The sequence below is a fragment of the Falco punctatus genome, assembly GCF_963210335.1.
Source record: "Falco punctatus genome assembly, chromosome: 3".
NCBI lineage: Eukaryota > Metazoa > Chordata > Aves > Falconiformes > Falconidae > Falco > Falco punctatus.
The window spans coordinates 121,420,892-121,436,469 of NC_137582.1; the positions used below are offsets into that span (position 1 = coordinate 121,420,892).

General features: G+C 42.3%; 1 protein-coding gene across 15 annotated transcripts in view; it reads left to right on the plus strand.

Annotated features, from left to right (window-relative positions):
• Positions 1-15,578, plus strand: part of PUM1 (pumilio RNA binding family member 1) — a 79,060-nt gene that overhangs the window by 10,494 nt on the left and 52,988 nt on the right. For 8 of the 15 annotated variants that reach the window (XM_080381769.1, XM_080381776.1, XM_080381767.1 and 5 more), the window contains 2 exons: positions 9,451-9,519; positions 10,290-10,322. In XM_080381769.1, coding sequence (XP_080237895.1) covers positions 9,451-9,519; positions 10,290-10,322 — 102 coding nt within the window. The remainder of the gene's footprint in view (positions 1-9,450; positions 9,520-10,289; positions 10,323-15,578) is intronic. The other 7 variants (XM_080381779.1, XM_080381780.1, XM_080381781.1 and 4 more) reach the window with 1 other exon arrangement.

Consider the following 15,578-nt stretch of genomic DNA (forward strand, 5'->3'; position numbering starts at 1 on the left):
GAGACGATTTTAAAGCTGTCTTCTCTGAATTATGATCTTGCAGGTCAGCAGTGAACAAACTTGTCTTTGTCTGCAGATGTCATGTGATGCTGCAGTCCCTCCCATCAAGTGATATGCTCTCAGATATCATGTTACTCTTCTTCCTTTGTTAGGGGTAACTTTTGTTCTAGGACAGTTGTTTTTATTGGGAGCATCTGGCCATGTTACTTGCCTGTACACAAGTGTTGCTTCAGATCTGGATTCTGCACTGGGGTGAAACTCAACTGTTACTAAACTCTCAAATCTTTGCCCTGCTGCCAACAGTTGGTGTGGCATGGGGCAACTTGCATCCCTTCTTTATGGCTTTCTCCCTCTGAATTTAAACCTTGGAAGGTAGGAGTAGGGGTGGGAGTGAAAGGAAAAGCTCTCCTGTGGGGTCAAATGAGCCAGATGTTGGTGTATCCCCAAGTGCTTGCACAAAAACATTGATCCAGACATGTACCCGGGAAGAGGAACATCGATTTTTCCCAAGGTGTTGCCAGCTCAAGCAGGGCAGAATTGAGGTTGCTTCTTCTGTAATCCAATTTTTAGGAATTTTGCACCCCAACAAGATATACCTGAGACATCGCAGGGTAACCTAAATTCCATGTTAATGAAGTGCTTCCCTTGGTGAATAAAATCTGAGGAAAAACATAATTAGCAAACTAAGCTGAGCCATTCTGAAAGGCTGCCTTTCTTGCATTTATTTCTGTACCCTGAATCATTAATCATCTTGGCTAAACGCCATGTAAGGCATTAGTAAATCTGCAGTTTCAATGGCTTTTTGCTTTGAACGCTAATGGTAGTAGCAATTCTAATGATGAATCCTTTACTACAAAAATAGTTAAAGCACCTAATCCTGTCTAATATTTGTGACTTCACATTCTTTCTTTACTAACTATTGTTATAGGAGAGGACTAAAAATAGTGCTGTAATCAGTTGATGAAACGACATATTTTAACCCTGGATCTAGTTGTTAGTGGCAAGCCTGTTGTTGACAGTGTGCAGTGCTTTTCTTATTGTCAGCTGGTAAATATTTTTTTTTCCTCTCCTAGATACTATATATGTGTGTATGTATGCACTCAGAGTAGATATTTTTTAAATAACCTGCTATGTGAGCTGTTCAAACAAAACAAACAGGCAGTCTCCCACAGCTCAGTAGGAGGCATTTGTTTCCATCTTAAATTTGTAAACCTTTGGTTAATTTAAAAAGCGTTTAACAACTTGTGAGTATATAAATCAAGTGCTGTAAAGTATGCTATATGTATTTTTTTTCGTTCTCTCTATTCTAAGGATGCTTTATCCAGGCAGCAGCCTGAATGTTTTTGGTGTTTCCTGTTCTTACTGCCTCAGTCCTGGTGTTCTGGTAGTAAAGTCCTGGTGTTCTGGTAGTAATGTTGACCTTTTCGGGGAATGTTTTACAAGAAAATTAAGATTATTCTTTTTTAATTGGGTGGGGGGAGGTGTGTTGGGTGTTTTTTTTGTGGTGTGGTGTGTTTTCCTTTTTTTTTTTTTTTTTTTTTTTTACATCTTTTACCAATTAAACAAGTCTCAAAATGTGAAGGCCTAATGGATGGAAACTTTATGTGACACTTATCTTTTCACACTTGCGGAGTGCACATGAATTAAAAATAAATATCCAAGTAGTAATCACACTTTTGAAGTGCTCTAGGTAAGCACCTGGAATGTACCTGTGCAAACAGGGAGAACTGGGAATCTCTCATCTCTTCTTACAGAAACAAATAAATGCTATTCTTCTTAGGAGCTGAGAAATTGTAACATTTTGATCTATCCAGGCAAGTATAAAACTAACATGATTTCCTGCATTGCTCTGCTGGAGTAGTAAAGCAAAACAAGTGGTCTCATAGCAAGGTGGTCCCATGAAGCTTGGGCAGAGCTTAAACGGTGGGAGAGCTCCCTTCAGGCTTGCTGGGAGCACAGCCAGCATCAGCAGAGGCTGAGGAGTGAGCCCTTCCTGGGGATTTGTGGTCCCAGCACCAGGCTCTTGCCCATGCTTTTGTTTGCCAGGATGGCAGATAAGTTCAGGATGCTTCACCCACAACTCCTTATGATAGTGTCTGTTGGATACCCTGGAGTTCATTTGCTTGGCTGGCAGGACTGAAGGCTGCAGTCGGCCCTGTAATTTACTGTAGATCAAAGACATTTTGGAAGCAGGCATTTACATGTTCCAACTTTATGAAATCCTGTCTTTGCAGTGCCTAACTTACCTCAGTTTTAGCAGATGCTGTTCTGGGTTTTTTTATTTCCTGGTCAGAAGTAGAATTGGGGGAGAGGGGTAGTGAGAGAATAAGTGTTCTAATCTAAGGAAGGGACAGCTGGGTGCTAGATAGATCCTGGTGGAAGAAAGTACTGGGGAAGGAGAAAGGCAGCCTTTGAAATGGGGCCACATGGGGAGTAGCGTTAGGGAGAGGATAAACAGAGAAACTGGAGAGCTGAGGCTTACAGAAGCAGCCTTCTAGTTTGCTCTGGTTACCCTATTTAACATAATTGGCTTAATAGAAATAGATAGTAACAGCAACAGAAGAGGGTTTAAACTGCTAATAAATTCAGATATTTTATCTGTTTAATGCTGTCCAACATAAAAAATAAAAATCATAAATGCTCAGACATCATGGTGTACTTTTAGAGACAACTTGTTTAGATCATCGGCTAGAGTATTTCTCAGAGGGTTACTTGTCAGTTTCTTTTTCTCCAAAGGACTTTTCTAGATGGTTTGTTTGTCTGTTTTTTCTCTTGTATGTTTGCTTTTTTTTTTTTTTTCCTTCTCCTCCCTTCTTTATTGAATTCCACCTGTCCTTTCTTTTACTGGGAAACACTACTTGCGTAAGGAGGAAGAAAAAAACCTTTGTGATTAAGAATGAAATTTAGTCTTTGATAATTTTGCTCTGTGTCTGTCTAGGTGAATATAAATTCTACATAAATGGGGATTCCTTAATATATAAGGTTAGTATACAATCCCCTGACAGACCATGAAATGTAATACAGTATTACACTTTGAATTCATATGTAAAGGTCATAGTAGCAACCATATTTGCTTAATGTAAGTGCAGTGTTAACACTGATTGTTGACATCAATATTTACTTAAAATTATAATTCAGCTACTTTGCTGGTAGCTATCACTTTAGGAAAAAACCCTTGGATTATTCTAGAATAAAAAAATGTGGTACTGGAAGTCCAAAGGTAAATAATACTGTTGCTCTCATGTTAATTTTTTAGGTCCTTCAAATTCCTGTTTAGTAATTGTAAGGACAGTTCAGGGCCACAGTTCCTGTTAATTTAACTGACTGCAGAATTGCTTTTGACAAGTGCCATTTAGCCCTGTGGGCCTTGTTGTTTGCTATGTTAAAATCAACAGGAGTTTTCAGTACCAGCAGTGCAGTGTGTCCTATCAGGTGCTTTTTTTTATTGCTTCTTTCTGTGGGCACACTGGTGGTTTTGCAGGTTTCCCTTCTCACCTGTTACTGCATTGCAGCTTTTTAGCACTGGGGACGTCAGGCCCTGTTTTGGGATGGCTTGTTAGAGGTGTAACAGGAGAGATTTGGTCTTGGTCTGTGCCTGTAAATTGTTCCCTCCACTCTCACCCTTTTGTGTGGGTCACTGAGACCCTTGGGTCTTTGGTGATAGCTGGGATAATTGCCTGAGTCCGCTTTGCTCTTCTGTAAGAGACAACTTCCAAAGCTTTTAAATACAGGCTATATCTGTGATGGGGTATGTTTCAGGGGGCCTCAGAGGCAGGGAAAAGTGTCTTGCCTGGGTCCGTGGTCTGGTAGGTGAGCGGAAGGTCCAGTATCAAACAGTACCAGTGCATAGAACATTTTTAGCTGCTGGAATATTGCTTTCTGTATTTGTTATATAGCTGTATAAATTCAAAAGTGTTGCAGATACATACAAGGACTAGGGTCCGTGTACCTTTGGGATCAGAAAAGCATTTGCTTCTGAGTTACAGGCATTGAGTTTTACAATGGTGAGGCCCTCTAATCTTACTTGAAAAAGAAATAAAAACCTGTAATTGTCTTGTGTGTAAGGTGACTACCTGACATAAATAAGGTGTGTGCTGCTTGAGGGATTGGAAAATCCACAGTGAATATGTTCAGTGTAGAGCTGCTGAGAAGCTCTTCTGCTGTGCAGGAGGTTGAGTTTTGAAAGTGGCCATTGACCTAGAGAGAAATTGGTTCGTGTTGTTGCAATCTGCAGTAGGTGAGAGCAGAAAGCGTTCTGTGTTTTGTCTTGTCCTCTCTCAAATAGGTAGTGTGTATCTGCTATTGAAACTTGGAAAGGCCCCTGTAGCCTCAGCATGTATGAGGCCAAGGGTTTTTATTCAGGACACTGAAAATAAGATTTGGAGGTCTGACCTAGAGTGACTGTGTAATGAGTAATACAGCTGTCTCTCGCTTTATCGCATGTTTTTCGGTGCAAAGGTGAAAATTGGTTAAGAGGCCTTTTGAGAGACTGAATTGACTTCAGCCTCAGTGAAGCAAAGCAATCCTGTGGGTTTACTTCAGCTTCTTGGTGTGGCTCCTAGTTAGTGTGCTGGGCAGCTCCGCTTTGGGGTGCGTGCTTCCACTGTGAAGGCAGAAAATTATTTAGGAGTCAGTGAAGTGGTTATAAGCTGTAGTGTGTTACAGTGACATACATTCATATGTTAGCCTGTGTGGAAATTACTCTTCTTGAATGAGATTCTCATTAATTTCAGTGGGGTTGACGTAATTTCTGAGTGCATATGCAGCATTTAACGTGAAGGGGAGGAATATTCTTGTGCAGTGGAATTGCTTTGTAACTGTCATTCAGTAGCAGTGTTGTTGATGTATATAGAGCCTTAATTTTGTTAAGTAGGATGCAAAAGCAAGCTTGCTGGTTTTCTGCATTATCAGAAAGAACGAGTGCCCTTGATAAGGTAGGGAGGTCTGTTGCTGATAGCTGGCAAGGAAGGTGCACTTTGCATTTTGCTTTGCAGAGGCATAGTATGCCTGGAAGAGGCTGGGAATGGAGGTGCAACTGAGGTTTGCTGATGGCTGAGAGGAGGAGTCTGGTTTTGTTGGATCACTTATGAAGCAACTGAGACTACAGCTGGCCTCTCTTGTGGTTCTTGATGTTTCTTAAGATCACCTCTTCCTCCAAGGAACCAGGTTGTCCTATTGTATCCAGATGTCAGGGCATCGCTCCCTTGTGCAGCCACTTTATTTTGGCGTTGTCTTTTGGATTTCTTTCAAACCTCTGGTTTAGTGGTGAGTGAGATTTTGTGGTAATCAAATCATTGACACGTTAGTGCTCATCTATGAAGAGGTTCTTTCTCTGTGGACCTGCTTGTTTCTAGTATTTACAACATCATGGCTCTGCTCTACATGTCAGTGTAGTTAACAGGAATAAATCCCGATGAGGTGGAAGCCCATCTATATTGTTCCATTTCAGAGTATTTGCCTGCCTTTTGGAATAACAAGCTGTAGAAAGTCATGCTACTAGCTTTATGTTCTGCTGTTTCAGAAGCTATTTGTTCTTCTTTTGAAGGGAAATGAAGGAGCCCTGGGATACTGTGCATACCATGTGAGAAAATGAGGTGAAAAGATGTTGCTATTTAGTATTATAGAAGTGGGGAAATGAGAAGAGGACCTTTTGGGTACAGTCTTTTAAAACTGAATAATAAACTAGCCTGTATACATAGGCTATACAATAGATACAATGATCAGTGGTGATAAGGGAACTATGTGACTGAGAGGAAGGGCCTCAACATTGGTGATTATATATGGTTTGAGCATACAGTGCCTGAAAGTAAGGTGGGAAGATCTGACTTAGAAAATGGTTTTGTGCATAATTGTTAGAATTGAAAGAGAGGTGATTAGGGGTGTGACTTAAAATATCTGTAATGAAGAATAACCTCTTCTGTTACGTGACCTCTGATAGCAGATAGAGAAGCCAATATTATTTTTGTTGTGCTTTTGATAGTGACTGAGGTAAAATATGTTTGGGAAGGAGATGGAGGCAGTCTGTTTCTGCTGTACATCTTTTAACAGGGAAATTAGGATAGCAATTTGTGATCTAAGACCCTTCAGACCCTTAAGAGAGGAGTAAAAATAATAGCGTGCTGTTAGGTGTGCAGTCAAACCAACCAGGTATGAAACAGCTGGAGTACACTTGGCTTTCATGTTTATCCTGCTTTTTGCCTTTTACCACTCTTATCTTGGTCTCTGTATCACCTCTGTAGTAATTAACTATCATGGCATCATTGGAAGGCAAACATGCTTATCCACGCTGGAAACGGACAAATGGTCAACATTGAGGAGAGCTGTATATGCTTACTGGACTGTAGCTCTTGGAGAAACAGGAATTGCTAAAATGTTGTGGTTTCTGGTGAAGGATTGTGAAGTTCTGTTGAATGCTTTGACTGCGATGAAGATTATATTGTTTCTAGTTACACCAGCTCTAGGTTCTCCACCAAGAATTCAGGCCAGCATGGGAGCATGGCTTCACACATGGATGTAAATCACATATTCACGCTGCTGTAATTGGTTTAGCATGATGATAACACATTTTTCTACTCAAGACAAATGCTTGAACAAGACACTTGTGAAAATGTTTTTGCATTGAATGTGAACAAATAAAATACATGGGTTTAGCGTTTTAAAAGATGTTTGGTAGGGTAAGGGTAACGGTGTAAGTTGCTCAAGTACCATAGAGAAGGGTGAGGGAAGGGGCCGAGGAGTTCATTCTTGTTTGGAAACTGCCTGCATGTTCTGCACAGGGCTTTGACCAGGGATTTTAATGCAGCTGTATTATATATACATTATAATAAAGCTGTGAGAGGAGCTCGCTTGGCAGCAGGGAGCTGATGGGGCTGGGATGTGACCAAAACAAAATAGAAATCTCTTTTAATATCCTTTTGATTTATGCTAGGAATGTAGTGGTTATATTTTTCTAGCAGCTCTGTTTTGAGGTTTGCACAGCACAACATCCACCTTTGGGAGTTTATTTGTTTTGGAGAAGGTGGGGGACATGCACTAAGCAGTCCCTGTTTCTCCACTGGCACTTTCCACAGCACTGTGAGTCCTGGATCAGTGTCATTGTGGCTGCATCTGTGATTTGCTGGGGTATTGCTTTAGCAGTGAGGGTAAAGAACATCACCTACTGCATCTCTTTGTATAGCTTGTCTATTCCTCCGGTGTCTCATTGAAACGGTAATTTGCTGCTGTTAGAGCTTTTGTGGCTTAGCAAGTCCGGGGCTTGCAGCACTTTCTGTAAGTTCAGCTTGAAATGCTTCATGGAAGATTTTGGTCTTGCTAACGTCTGTCTCACATGAGGCAACTGATATACCTTAGCTGTCAGATCAGTGAGTTGACAGTAAAGTCCTTGGTGTTGCCTGGTTCTGTGGTTTCTGGAAGGTGGAGTCCTGTTTTTACTCTGTGTGTTCATGGTTGATATGATTAAGTCTCATCGCAGAAGGTGGCAAGACTGAGGCATAGCTGAAAATAACTTTGAATTGAGATAGAGTAATAAGAGAATACCTTATTTTTAAACTGTGATTCTGAGTGGCTGGACATTGAGGATTTGCAAATTACATATATGTGTAGTAACATACTGTTAAATTATCTAATAATCTTTTGCAAAGTAGTATTGTCACACAATAGTAGAAGGATTCAGACTGGAGAGGACTTCTGCAGGTTATCTATGGTGCTTTCCCTACATCTGATATTCCTAGGTGAGGTCTATTGAATCTTGTCTTAAAATTGAAATAAAGTGTAATCACAACAAAGTCTTGGCTTGATTCTGCTGGAAATAGTGTCATGAGTATCAGAAGTCAGGGTTAAGGTCAGTGAATGCGGTGTAACTGCTTACAGCACTGGTCCCTGGAAGGGTCATGTGTGAGCATTTAAACCGGTTGGGTTTTTGTCCTATAAATCACACACTAGGCATTATTGACCTCTTCCCCTGGGCCTAGAGGAGGCTGTGTCCAAGTCACCTGGTACGTCTTCAGTGATGACTTGACTAAACACTGTGTATTAGTCTTCAGCATCCTGCAAGGAGCCTATGAAGGACTGCAGTGAATAGAGTGTATGGATTACTTGTAAATAAGTGTTCTGTAAAACATTACCCCTGCTCAAGCAGAAAGGTGTATCAGATCTGTTGAGTAGCAGGGATTATGTAAACATTGAGTAGGAGGCATGTAGTGTTGCCTATGTGCCACTGTACATGTTTGTGGCTGTTGTAATAAGCGCTGCTTTGATACAGGTGTGTTACCTGAGGAGGACCATAATTTAGTCTGAAGCCTAGCACATGGTTGAACTTCTGTGCTTTGTCCTCAGGTCCATAGTTGGATGTTTTTCTCTCTTTGGTGTGTGTGCTCAATGGCTGTGTCTTTAGGGACTTGTCTGGATGAGATTTGGGAATGAAAATCAGAAGTGTTTTCTTGCATTTTTAATATACCTGACTTGTGTAGCTAACGGTTTTAAGTTGCTGCTTTTTTTTCTGTTCTGATTCAATCAATTTCATCAAATTATGGTCCAAAACAAAAAATGACACAACGGCCCAAGTATATGTATAGCTGCAGGTCCTCTAGGTGAGCAAGGCCAGTGTCAGTGTCACCTCCCAGGGCTGTCCCTTTGCTCCCACAGTGCCGGAGCTCTGTCCTGCCTGAACCTGGAAGGACTGCTTCACTACTGCCTTTCCCTTGCCTGCCTTGCCTTAGCTGGCCAGTCTTGGGGTCCTTAGCGTAACCATGGAGCTGCATGGCTGCTGTGGCACATGCTGCCAACTTCCTGAGAATGAGGAAAAAGTCATATTCCATTAGGGGTTTTCTTAAGGTGCTTTGCATCCCAGTCTGTGCTTCTGGATTTCCAGTTTGAGATGCTGGGGGTACAGTAACTAAAATAGGCAACTGTTCTTAAGGCATTGCTTGCTCTCCTTTCTTTGTCCCCTGCCCCCCCATTTCAAATGGCGTTATTTAATTTAATTTGCTTTTTGTTTCTACCATTGTTTTTCTCTTTTGTATCAATGTAACTTGAATATAAGACTGCCTGTTTTATACAAGTCTTTACTTGATTTTCACCTGAAAGGAAATGATGCTGACTCGCTTGGTTATGCATTGGCTCCCTCACCTGAGATCATGCATCTTACTGTGAAATATTAGTTCTTGCAATAAACTTAGCAAAGGCATTTGCGTTATACTTTGTGTGTCTTAAAAGTAATTGCTAGTTTTTCCTTTTTTGTGTGGGTATAAATCTAACACTGTAAACACTGTAGCTTCTGGGAGTCTTAAAGGTAAGTCATCTCTTGGAGCTCAATAACCTTGTTATATGCTGTAATATGGACTGTATCTCTCAGTCTGTATCAGAAAAATTGCTATGAAGTGTGATTATCCTTAAAAACTCCCACAAATACAAACATTTCCTCATGTGCTTTTCTTACCCATCTATAAATAGGTGCGTTCCATGGATGAACTGAATCATGATTTTCAAGCGCTTGCTCTGGAAGGACGGGCTATGGGAGAGGTGAGTGAAAGGCCTATAGAAAAGAATCTGTGTATTTTGGGGGGAGGAGGAAAATGAATAACAGTGTTTTGAGGCTTCTGGAATGATTCTGAACTTGAGAGTTCTCCATTATGGCTGTGATGCTTGTGTGTGTGTGTGTGTGTGTGTGTGTGTGTGTGCTTTAACAAAATAAAAACCTGTCAGGCTGGAATACATGTTAGTAGGAGGAACAGCTAAGCCATCCACCTGTTGTATCATCTAACAGTAAAATGGTGGTTGTAAAAGAACAGTTAGAAATATGTCTTGTGACAAGTGTTACAGTACTTGTAGCATGTTTATTTCGGGATCCAGTGATCTCAGACCACATAATATTGTGGGTTTAGTTGTCTGTCATTGTCTGCTGCCCTGTTTCCACTCCTGGCCACCTTTTGGCTCTTGTCATAAAGCACAGACCTGTGTTTAACGTTTAAAGTATCTGGGCAACATAATCAAGGGCTACAGAAGTGATAAGTGCTTTGACCTGTCCAAAGGACTGAGCAGGAGTTGTCAGATAATGGGCCTTTCAGTTCTAACTTTATAGAAACTCAGTAAGAGTTATTATAATCTCACAGTGCAGCAAGGAGGTGGCAGATTTGGGGGAGATGGTCATTGGTTTTCTTTGAAAAGAGATAACTTACCTGTTTTTTTAGGGTGACTTGAAAGAATAGCACGTTACTGTAGTTGGCTGTGTTGTTCCTGAGAGTTGGATGTAAATGCTTCTTTTCCTTGCCTTGTTCCCTTTTCCTTTATAGTCAGTCCCTTCAGAGGCTTGCAGAAGAACAGAGGTGAGAAAATCGTGTCTTGTAGGAGGATATTAATGTACAGCAGGTCAGCTTGATACAGGTCTGTTGTTTTGGAGAGCCCTCCTTTTTACCTTCCTGTCTCCAAGTTCAGGCTACCTTATTTTCTTCACATTTAGTCCATCCTATCTCTGTTACCTAGTTTGAACCAGGGTAAAAAAAATTAAAATAATCCCTAGAACCCCAAAATTATTTTGGAGAAAACAGCAAACCAGGACTGTTGTGTGGTGGGATTCCTGAGAAGGTGCCCTCTCTCAGGTGAAAGACTGAAAGACCTCAGGGAATTCATGGCGCTTGTAGATTAGATTCTGTCTCCCTTCCTTTCCCTTCCTTTCCCTTCCTTTCCCTTCCTTTCCCTTCCTTTCCCTTCCTTTCCCTTCCTTTCCCTTCCTTTCCCTTCCTTTCCCTTCCTTTCCCTTCCTTTCCCTTCCTTTCCCTTCCTTTCCCTTCCTTTCCCTTCCTTTCCCTTCCTTTCCCTTCCTTTCCCTTCCTTTCCCTTCCTTTCCCTTCCTTTCCCTTCCTTTCCCTTCCTTTCCCTTCCTTTCCCTTCCTTTCCCTTCCTTTCCCTTCCTTTCCCTTCCTTTCCCTTCCTTTCCCTTCCTTTCCCTTCCTTTCCCTTCCTTTCCCTTCCTTTCCCTTCCTTTCCCTTCCTTTCCCTTCCTTTCCCTTCCTTTCCCTTCCTTTCCCTTCCTTTCCCTTCCTTTCCCTTCCTTTCCCTTCCTTTCCCTTCCTTTCCCTTCCTTTCCCTTCCTTTCCCTTCCTTTCCCTTCCTTTCCCTTCCTTTCCCTTCCTTTCCCTTCCTTTCCCTTCCTTTCCCTTCCTTTCCCTTCCTTTCCCTTCCTTTCCCTTCCTTTCCCTTCCTTTCCCTTCCTTTCCCTTCCTTTCCCTTCCTTTCCCTTCCTTTCCCTTCCTTTCCCTTCCTTTCCCTTCCTTTCCCTTCCTTTCCCTTCCTTTCCCTTCCTTTCCCTTCCTTTCCCTTCCTTTCCCTTCCTTTCCCTTCCTTTCCCTTCCTTTCCCTTCCTTTCCCTTCCTTTCCCTTCCTTTCCCTTCCTTTCCCTTCCTTTCCCTTCCTTTCCCTTCCTTTCCCTTCCTTTCCCTTCCTTTCCCTTCCTTTCCCTTCCTTTCCCTTCCTTTCCCTTCCTTTCCCTTCCTTTCCCTTCCTTTCCCTTCCTTTCCCTTCCTTTCCCTTCCTTTCCCTTCCTTTCCCTTCCTTTCCCTTCCTTTCCCTTCCTTTCCCTTCCTTTCCCTTCCTTTCCCTTCCTTTCCCTTCCTTTCCCTTCCTTTCCCTTCCTTTCCCTTCCTTTCCCTTCCTTTCCCTTCCTTTCCCTTCCTTTCCCTTCCTTTCCCTTCCTTTCCCTTCCTTTCCCTTCCTTTCCCTTCCTTTCCCTTCCTTTCCCTTCCTTTCCCTTCCTTTCCCTTCCTTTCCCTTCCTTTCCCTTCCTTTCCCTTCCTTTCCCTTCCTTTCCCTTCCTTTCCCTTCCTTTCCCTTCCTTTCCCTTCCTTTCCCTTCCTTTCCCTTCCTTTCCCTTCCTTTCCCTTCCTTTCCCTTCCTTTCCCTTCCTTTCCCTTCCTTTCCCTTCCTTTCCCTTCCTTTCCCTTCCTTTCCCTTCCTTTCCCTTCCTTTCCCTTCCTTTCCCTTCCTTTCCCTTCCTTTCCCTTCCTTTCCCTTCCTTTCCCTTCCTTTCCCTTCCTTTCCCTTCCTTTCCCTTCCTTTCCCTTCCTTTCCCTTCCTTTCCCTTCCTTTCCCTTCCTTTCCCTTCCTTTCCCTTCCTTTCCCTTCCTTTCCCTTCCTTTCCCTTCCTTTCCCTTCCTTTCCCTTCCTTTCCCTTCCTTTCCCTTCCTTTCCCTTCCTTTCCCTTCCTTTCCCTTCCTTTCCCTTCCTTTCCCTTCCTTTCCCTTCCTTTCCCTTCCTTTCCCTTCCTTTCCCTTCCTTTCCCTTCCTTTCCCTTCCTTTCCCTTCCTTTCCCTTCCTTTCCCTTCCTTTCCCTTCCTTTCCCTTCCTTCTCTGGAAGATACTGAGTTGTGTTTTAATTTGACAGCAATTGATAGGAAAATCTCTGTTTCTCTATATTAACCTATGTTGAGACTATTGACTAAGAGTAGTGAAAATTATTTACAAAGGAGAAAACATGACATTAAAAACCCATCTAAAGCTGGTGAAGAACAGCTCATGTGCTTCCATATGAAACATGCCAGTGGAATGACGGGGGTGTGAATGTTCTGTGAATATTTTTTAACACCTCACTTGGGCAAGACATCCATTTTCAGACAGAGAATACACAGGCTCTTTGAAAGTCCATTAAGAGTAAGTACTGCACTTGTTTTGTACTTAACGTGGCATTAGATCATGTTAACTTAAATGCCTGAAAGCATTCTTAAGTATGCGGATTTTTACCATCTCTTAGTTTATTTAGCCACTTCTTGAGACAAGTGACTTTGGGTTTGCTTTTTTTGGAGAATGTGAGGTTTGCTTTCCAATGATGACTCACACCCCACCCTGTGTAACTGTGATGCAGAAAGTTTTGCAGATCGCATGCTTTTGTCACTGGGCTTTCCCACGTACTGGAACGTGCATGTTTTTCCAGGAAAGGTGACATTCCACCCTTCTCTTTAAGCTGCGGACACTTATTTCTTGTTTCTCTTGAGGTTTTTCTCCCTCAGTCCCACAGTTTCCTTTCTTTATCCATTGAATTTTCTCTGTATTTCCCCAAGGTATTTTACCATAGATCCAGCTGGCCGATTTAAGGAACTATGTAAACAGAGATCCCTGCAGGGTATGCATATTGGCTTTCAAGACTGTTCTTCACCTACAGACTTTGATTTTGTGCGGCATGCCCTATCTGTTGTTTAGATGCCTTAGTAAGGCACTGATGATTTTCTCTTCTCCTCCTGCTCCTGGAATGTGAAGGAAACTCATGGAGAAAGTCAGTGTACTTAAGAAAAAATTTAAGCGTGAAATAAACGAGGAAAAAAGCAAATTTTATTTGTATTTCTTTATCTTGTATCTTCTGAGCCTTATCTGCAGGGAATGCCAATAAACTCCTACTTTGAGTTGATAGTGAAAAATCTGGAGGAGAAAGATGAGGAAAAGTGTGTTTACACATTTAGCGTATTTTTTATCTTGTTTTCTTGCTGCTTAGTAAGCAACATTGTCATAATCTTGGTCAATTAAGGAGTTTGTGCCTCTGAAAACATTTTTTTGAAAGGCTCTGTCAAACAATTCAATCTCTTACCTGCCTTTTGACAGCAGGATAGATAATTGATGATGAACACAATATCCTAATCTGGGAAAGTTAAGAATAGTTTAAAAAAAAAAAAAACAAAACCACAGCTGTCATCTGCTTTGTGGCTGTTTCCATCTTCAAAATCCTGTGCTTCCCCACTTCCACCACCCCTAAATTTCTGTGTGAGTGGAAGTGCAGTACTTTCTCAAGTGTGAAATTAAAAAGAGCCACAGAAGCCCTTCTGTTCCACTCTAAAATGGAAGAGATTTGGGCCATTGGTAGTGAACATAGTCGATAATGTAGCCTTCTAAAAGGGGTGTCTGTTCTCCCCCTTTTTTTTAGCCCTCTGTCCGGGTTGTTAGCTGTAACGAAGGAAGTAATCTTGAAGCCTTACTACAAGCCATGTAAGCAGAATGAATTACATGTTTACTAGTTTTGCATCAAACTCTCCTTCTTAGCAGGTGTTGAACCGGAAAGTAATAAACCCTGATGGTCTATAGCAATGGGTGAAGGAAGAGAATAGCACTTCAGAAGTTGCACGTAGGGGCCAGCTGGTTTTGTTGCTGCACATAAACCAGAACATGTGCCCATGCTGCTTGTGCTGTCTCCCCAGGTCTTTGATCACGCAGCACTGTTACCTACCTGAGGTTTTAACGTGAGCTATGCAAGTTCTCGTTCTTTCTGGCCTTCAAGACAGTGAAGCTGGATACCTGCTTTTCTTCGTTTAAATCCCTTCTGTCTGTAGCTTTGCAATACTGAATATTCATGCCGTGTCTTTTTGGGAAAGTGGACAGCACAGAGAGACTGAGGTGGTATTTTTTGTCAGTGCCTTACACGCATTTTGAACTGTGGCAACATTCTTGATTTGGTAGTAGTAGATTACGGTGAGAGAGAAGCATGCACCTAGAATAAAAGAGCAGCTGGTTGAGCAGCTAGCTGTAACTTAATCCAGGAGGGTGGGAGGAGGGTGGGAAGAGAAAGACATCAAGCAACTGATAGGTGCTTAACTTTAAAAATGGAAGCAATTGGACCAAAAATTTTGAAGTATGAGTATCAGGGTAACAGTGAATCTTACCCTGTGCTTTCATTTACACTTCAACTGATGAGCATTTAATTATTGCTCCCTGCTGCTGTCCCCTGCAGGTTTTGGTGCTAGGGTCTAGTGTAGGTCAGGTTTTGGTGCTAGGGTCTAGTGTAGGTCTGACACTGGCCAAACAGTGAAATTGCTACAATCCCCGTGGTTTGTTACAGCAGAGCTCTTAAAACATCAAAGGCTGAAGTGATAAGTGGTTCACCATATCCATGTTGATGTCTACTTGGTGCAGTTGGTTAGGTCCCAGATAAGCCCCTGCCTCTCCAGTGACCAGTGCTTTTTTTCTTAGCAGGGTGGTTGTGACACTGGGCCTAGACATTCTTGTATGTAGTTAAAAACCCCACCAAACACCACCCCCCCCCAAAAGACACCCAAAACCCAAGCAAACAAACCCCAAACCGCTCCCCCCCCCCCCCCCCCAGCCATGTGACTCTGCTTTCCCTGCTAATGATAGCTTTAATGGGCTCTCATAAATTTATGATTCATTGGCAGCTGGGCTGGGGAATATTGACAGTTTTGAGTAACGTTTCTGTTCAGCTGTTGTTTTCCCCCCTTCAACTTAACTAGTGCTAGCAGCATTAGAAATTGGAAGATTGAAGCAGTGTTTGCAAAATGTGATGGTGCTGCAGCAGCTACGCTGGCACATTGGGATGGCTCAAGGGGTGCAAGAGCAGCAGCACCCGGGGCAAGAGCTGTGCAGCAGTGCACCAGGCACTGGTCAGGCAGCTGCGGAGGGGCAGCTTAGTGCTGTGGGGTCAGTGAAATGCAGTTAGACTGCTTAACAGCTTGCCATCCTGGCAAGATGGATATTTTTTTATTTTCTGGGTTTTTTTTTTCTAACCTTCCCCTCTACATTCCCAATCATATAATGCCCCCCTCCCTTCTTTTTTGTGCTATCAGGCCCTCCTGCAAGCCAGTTTAACT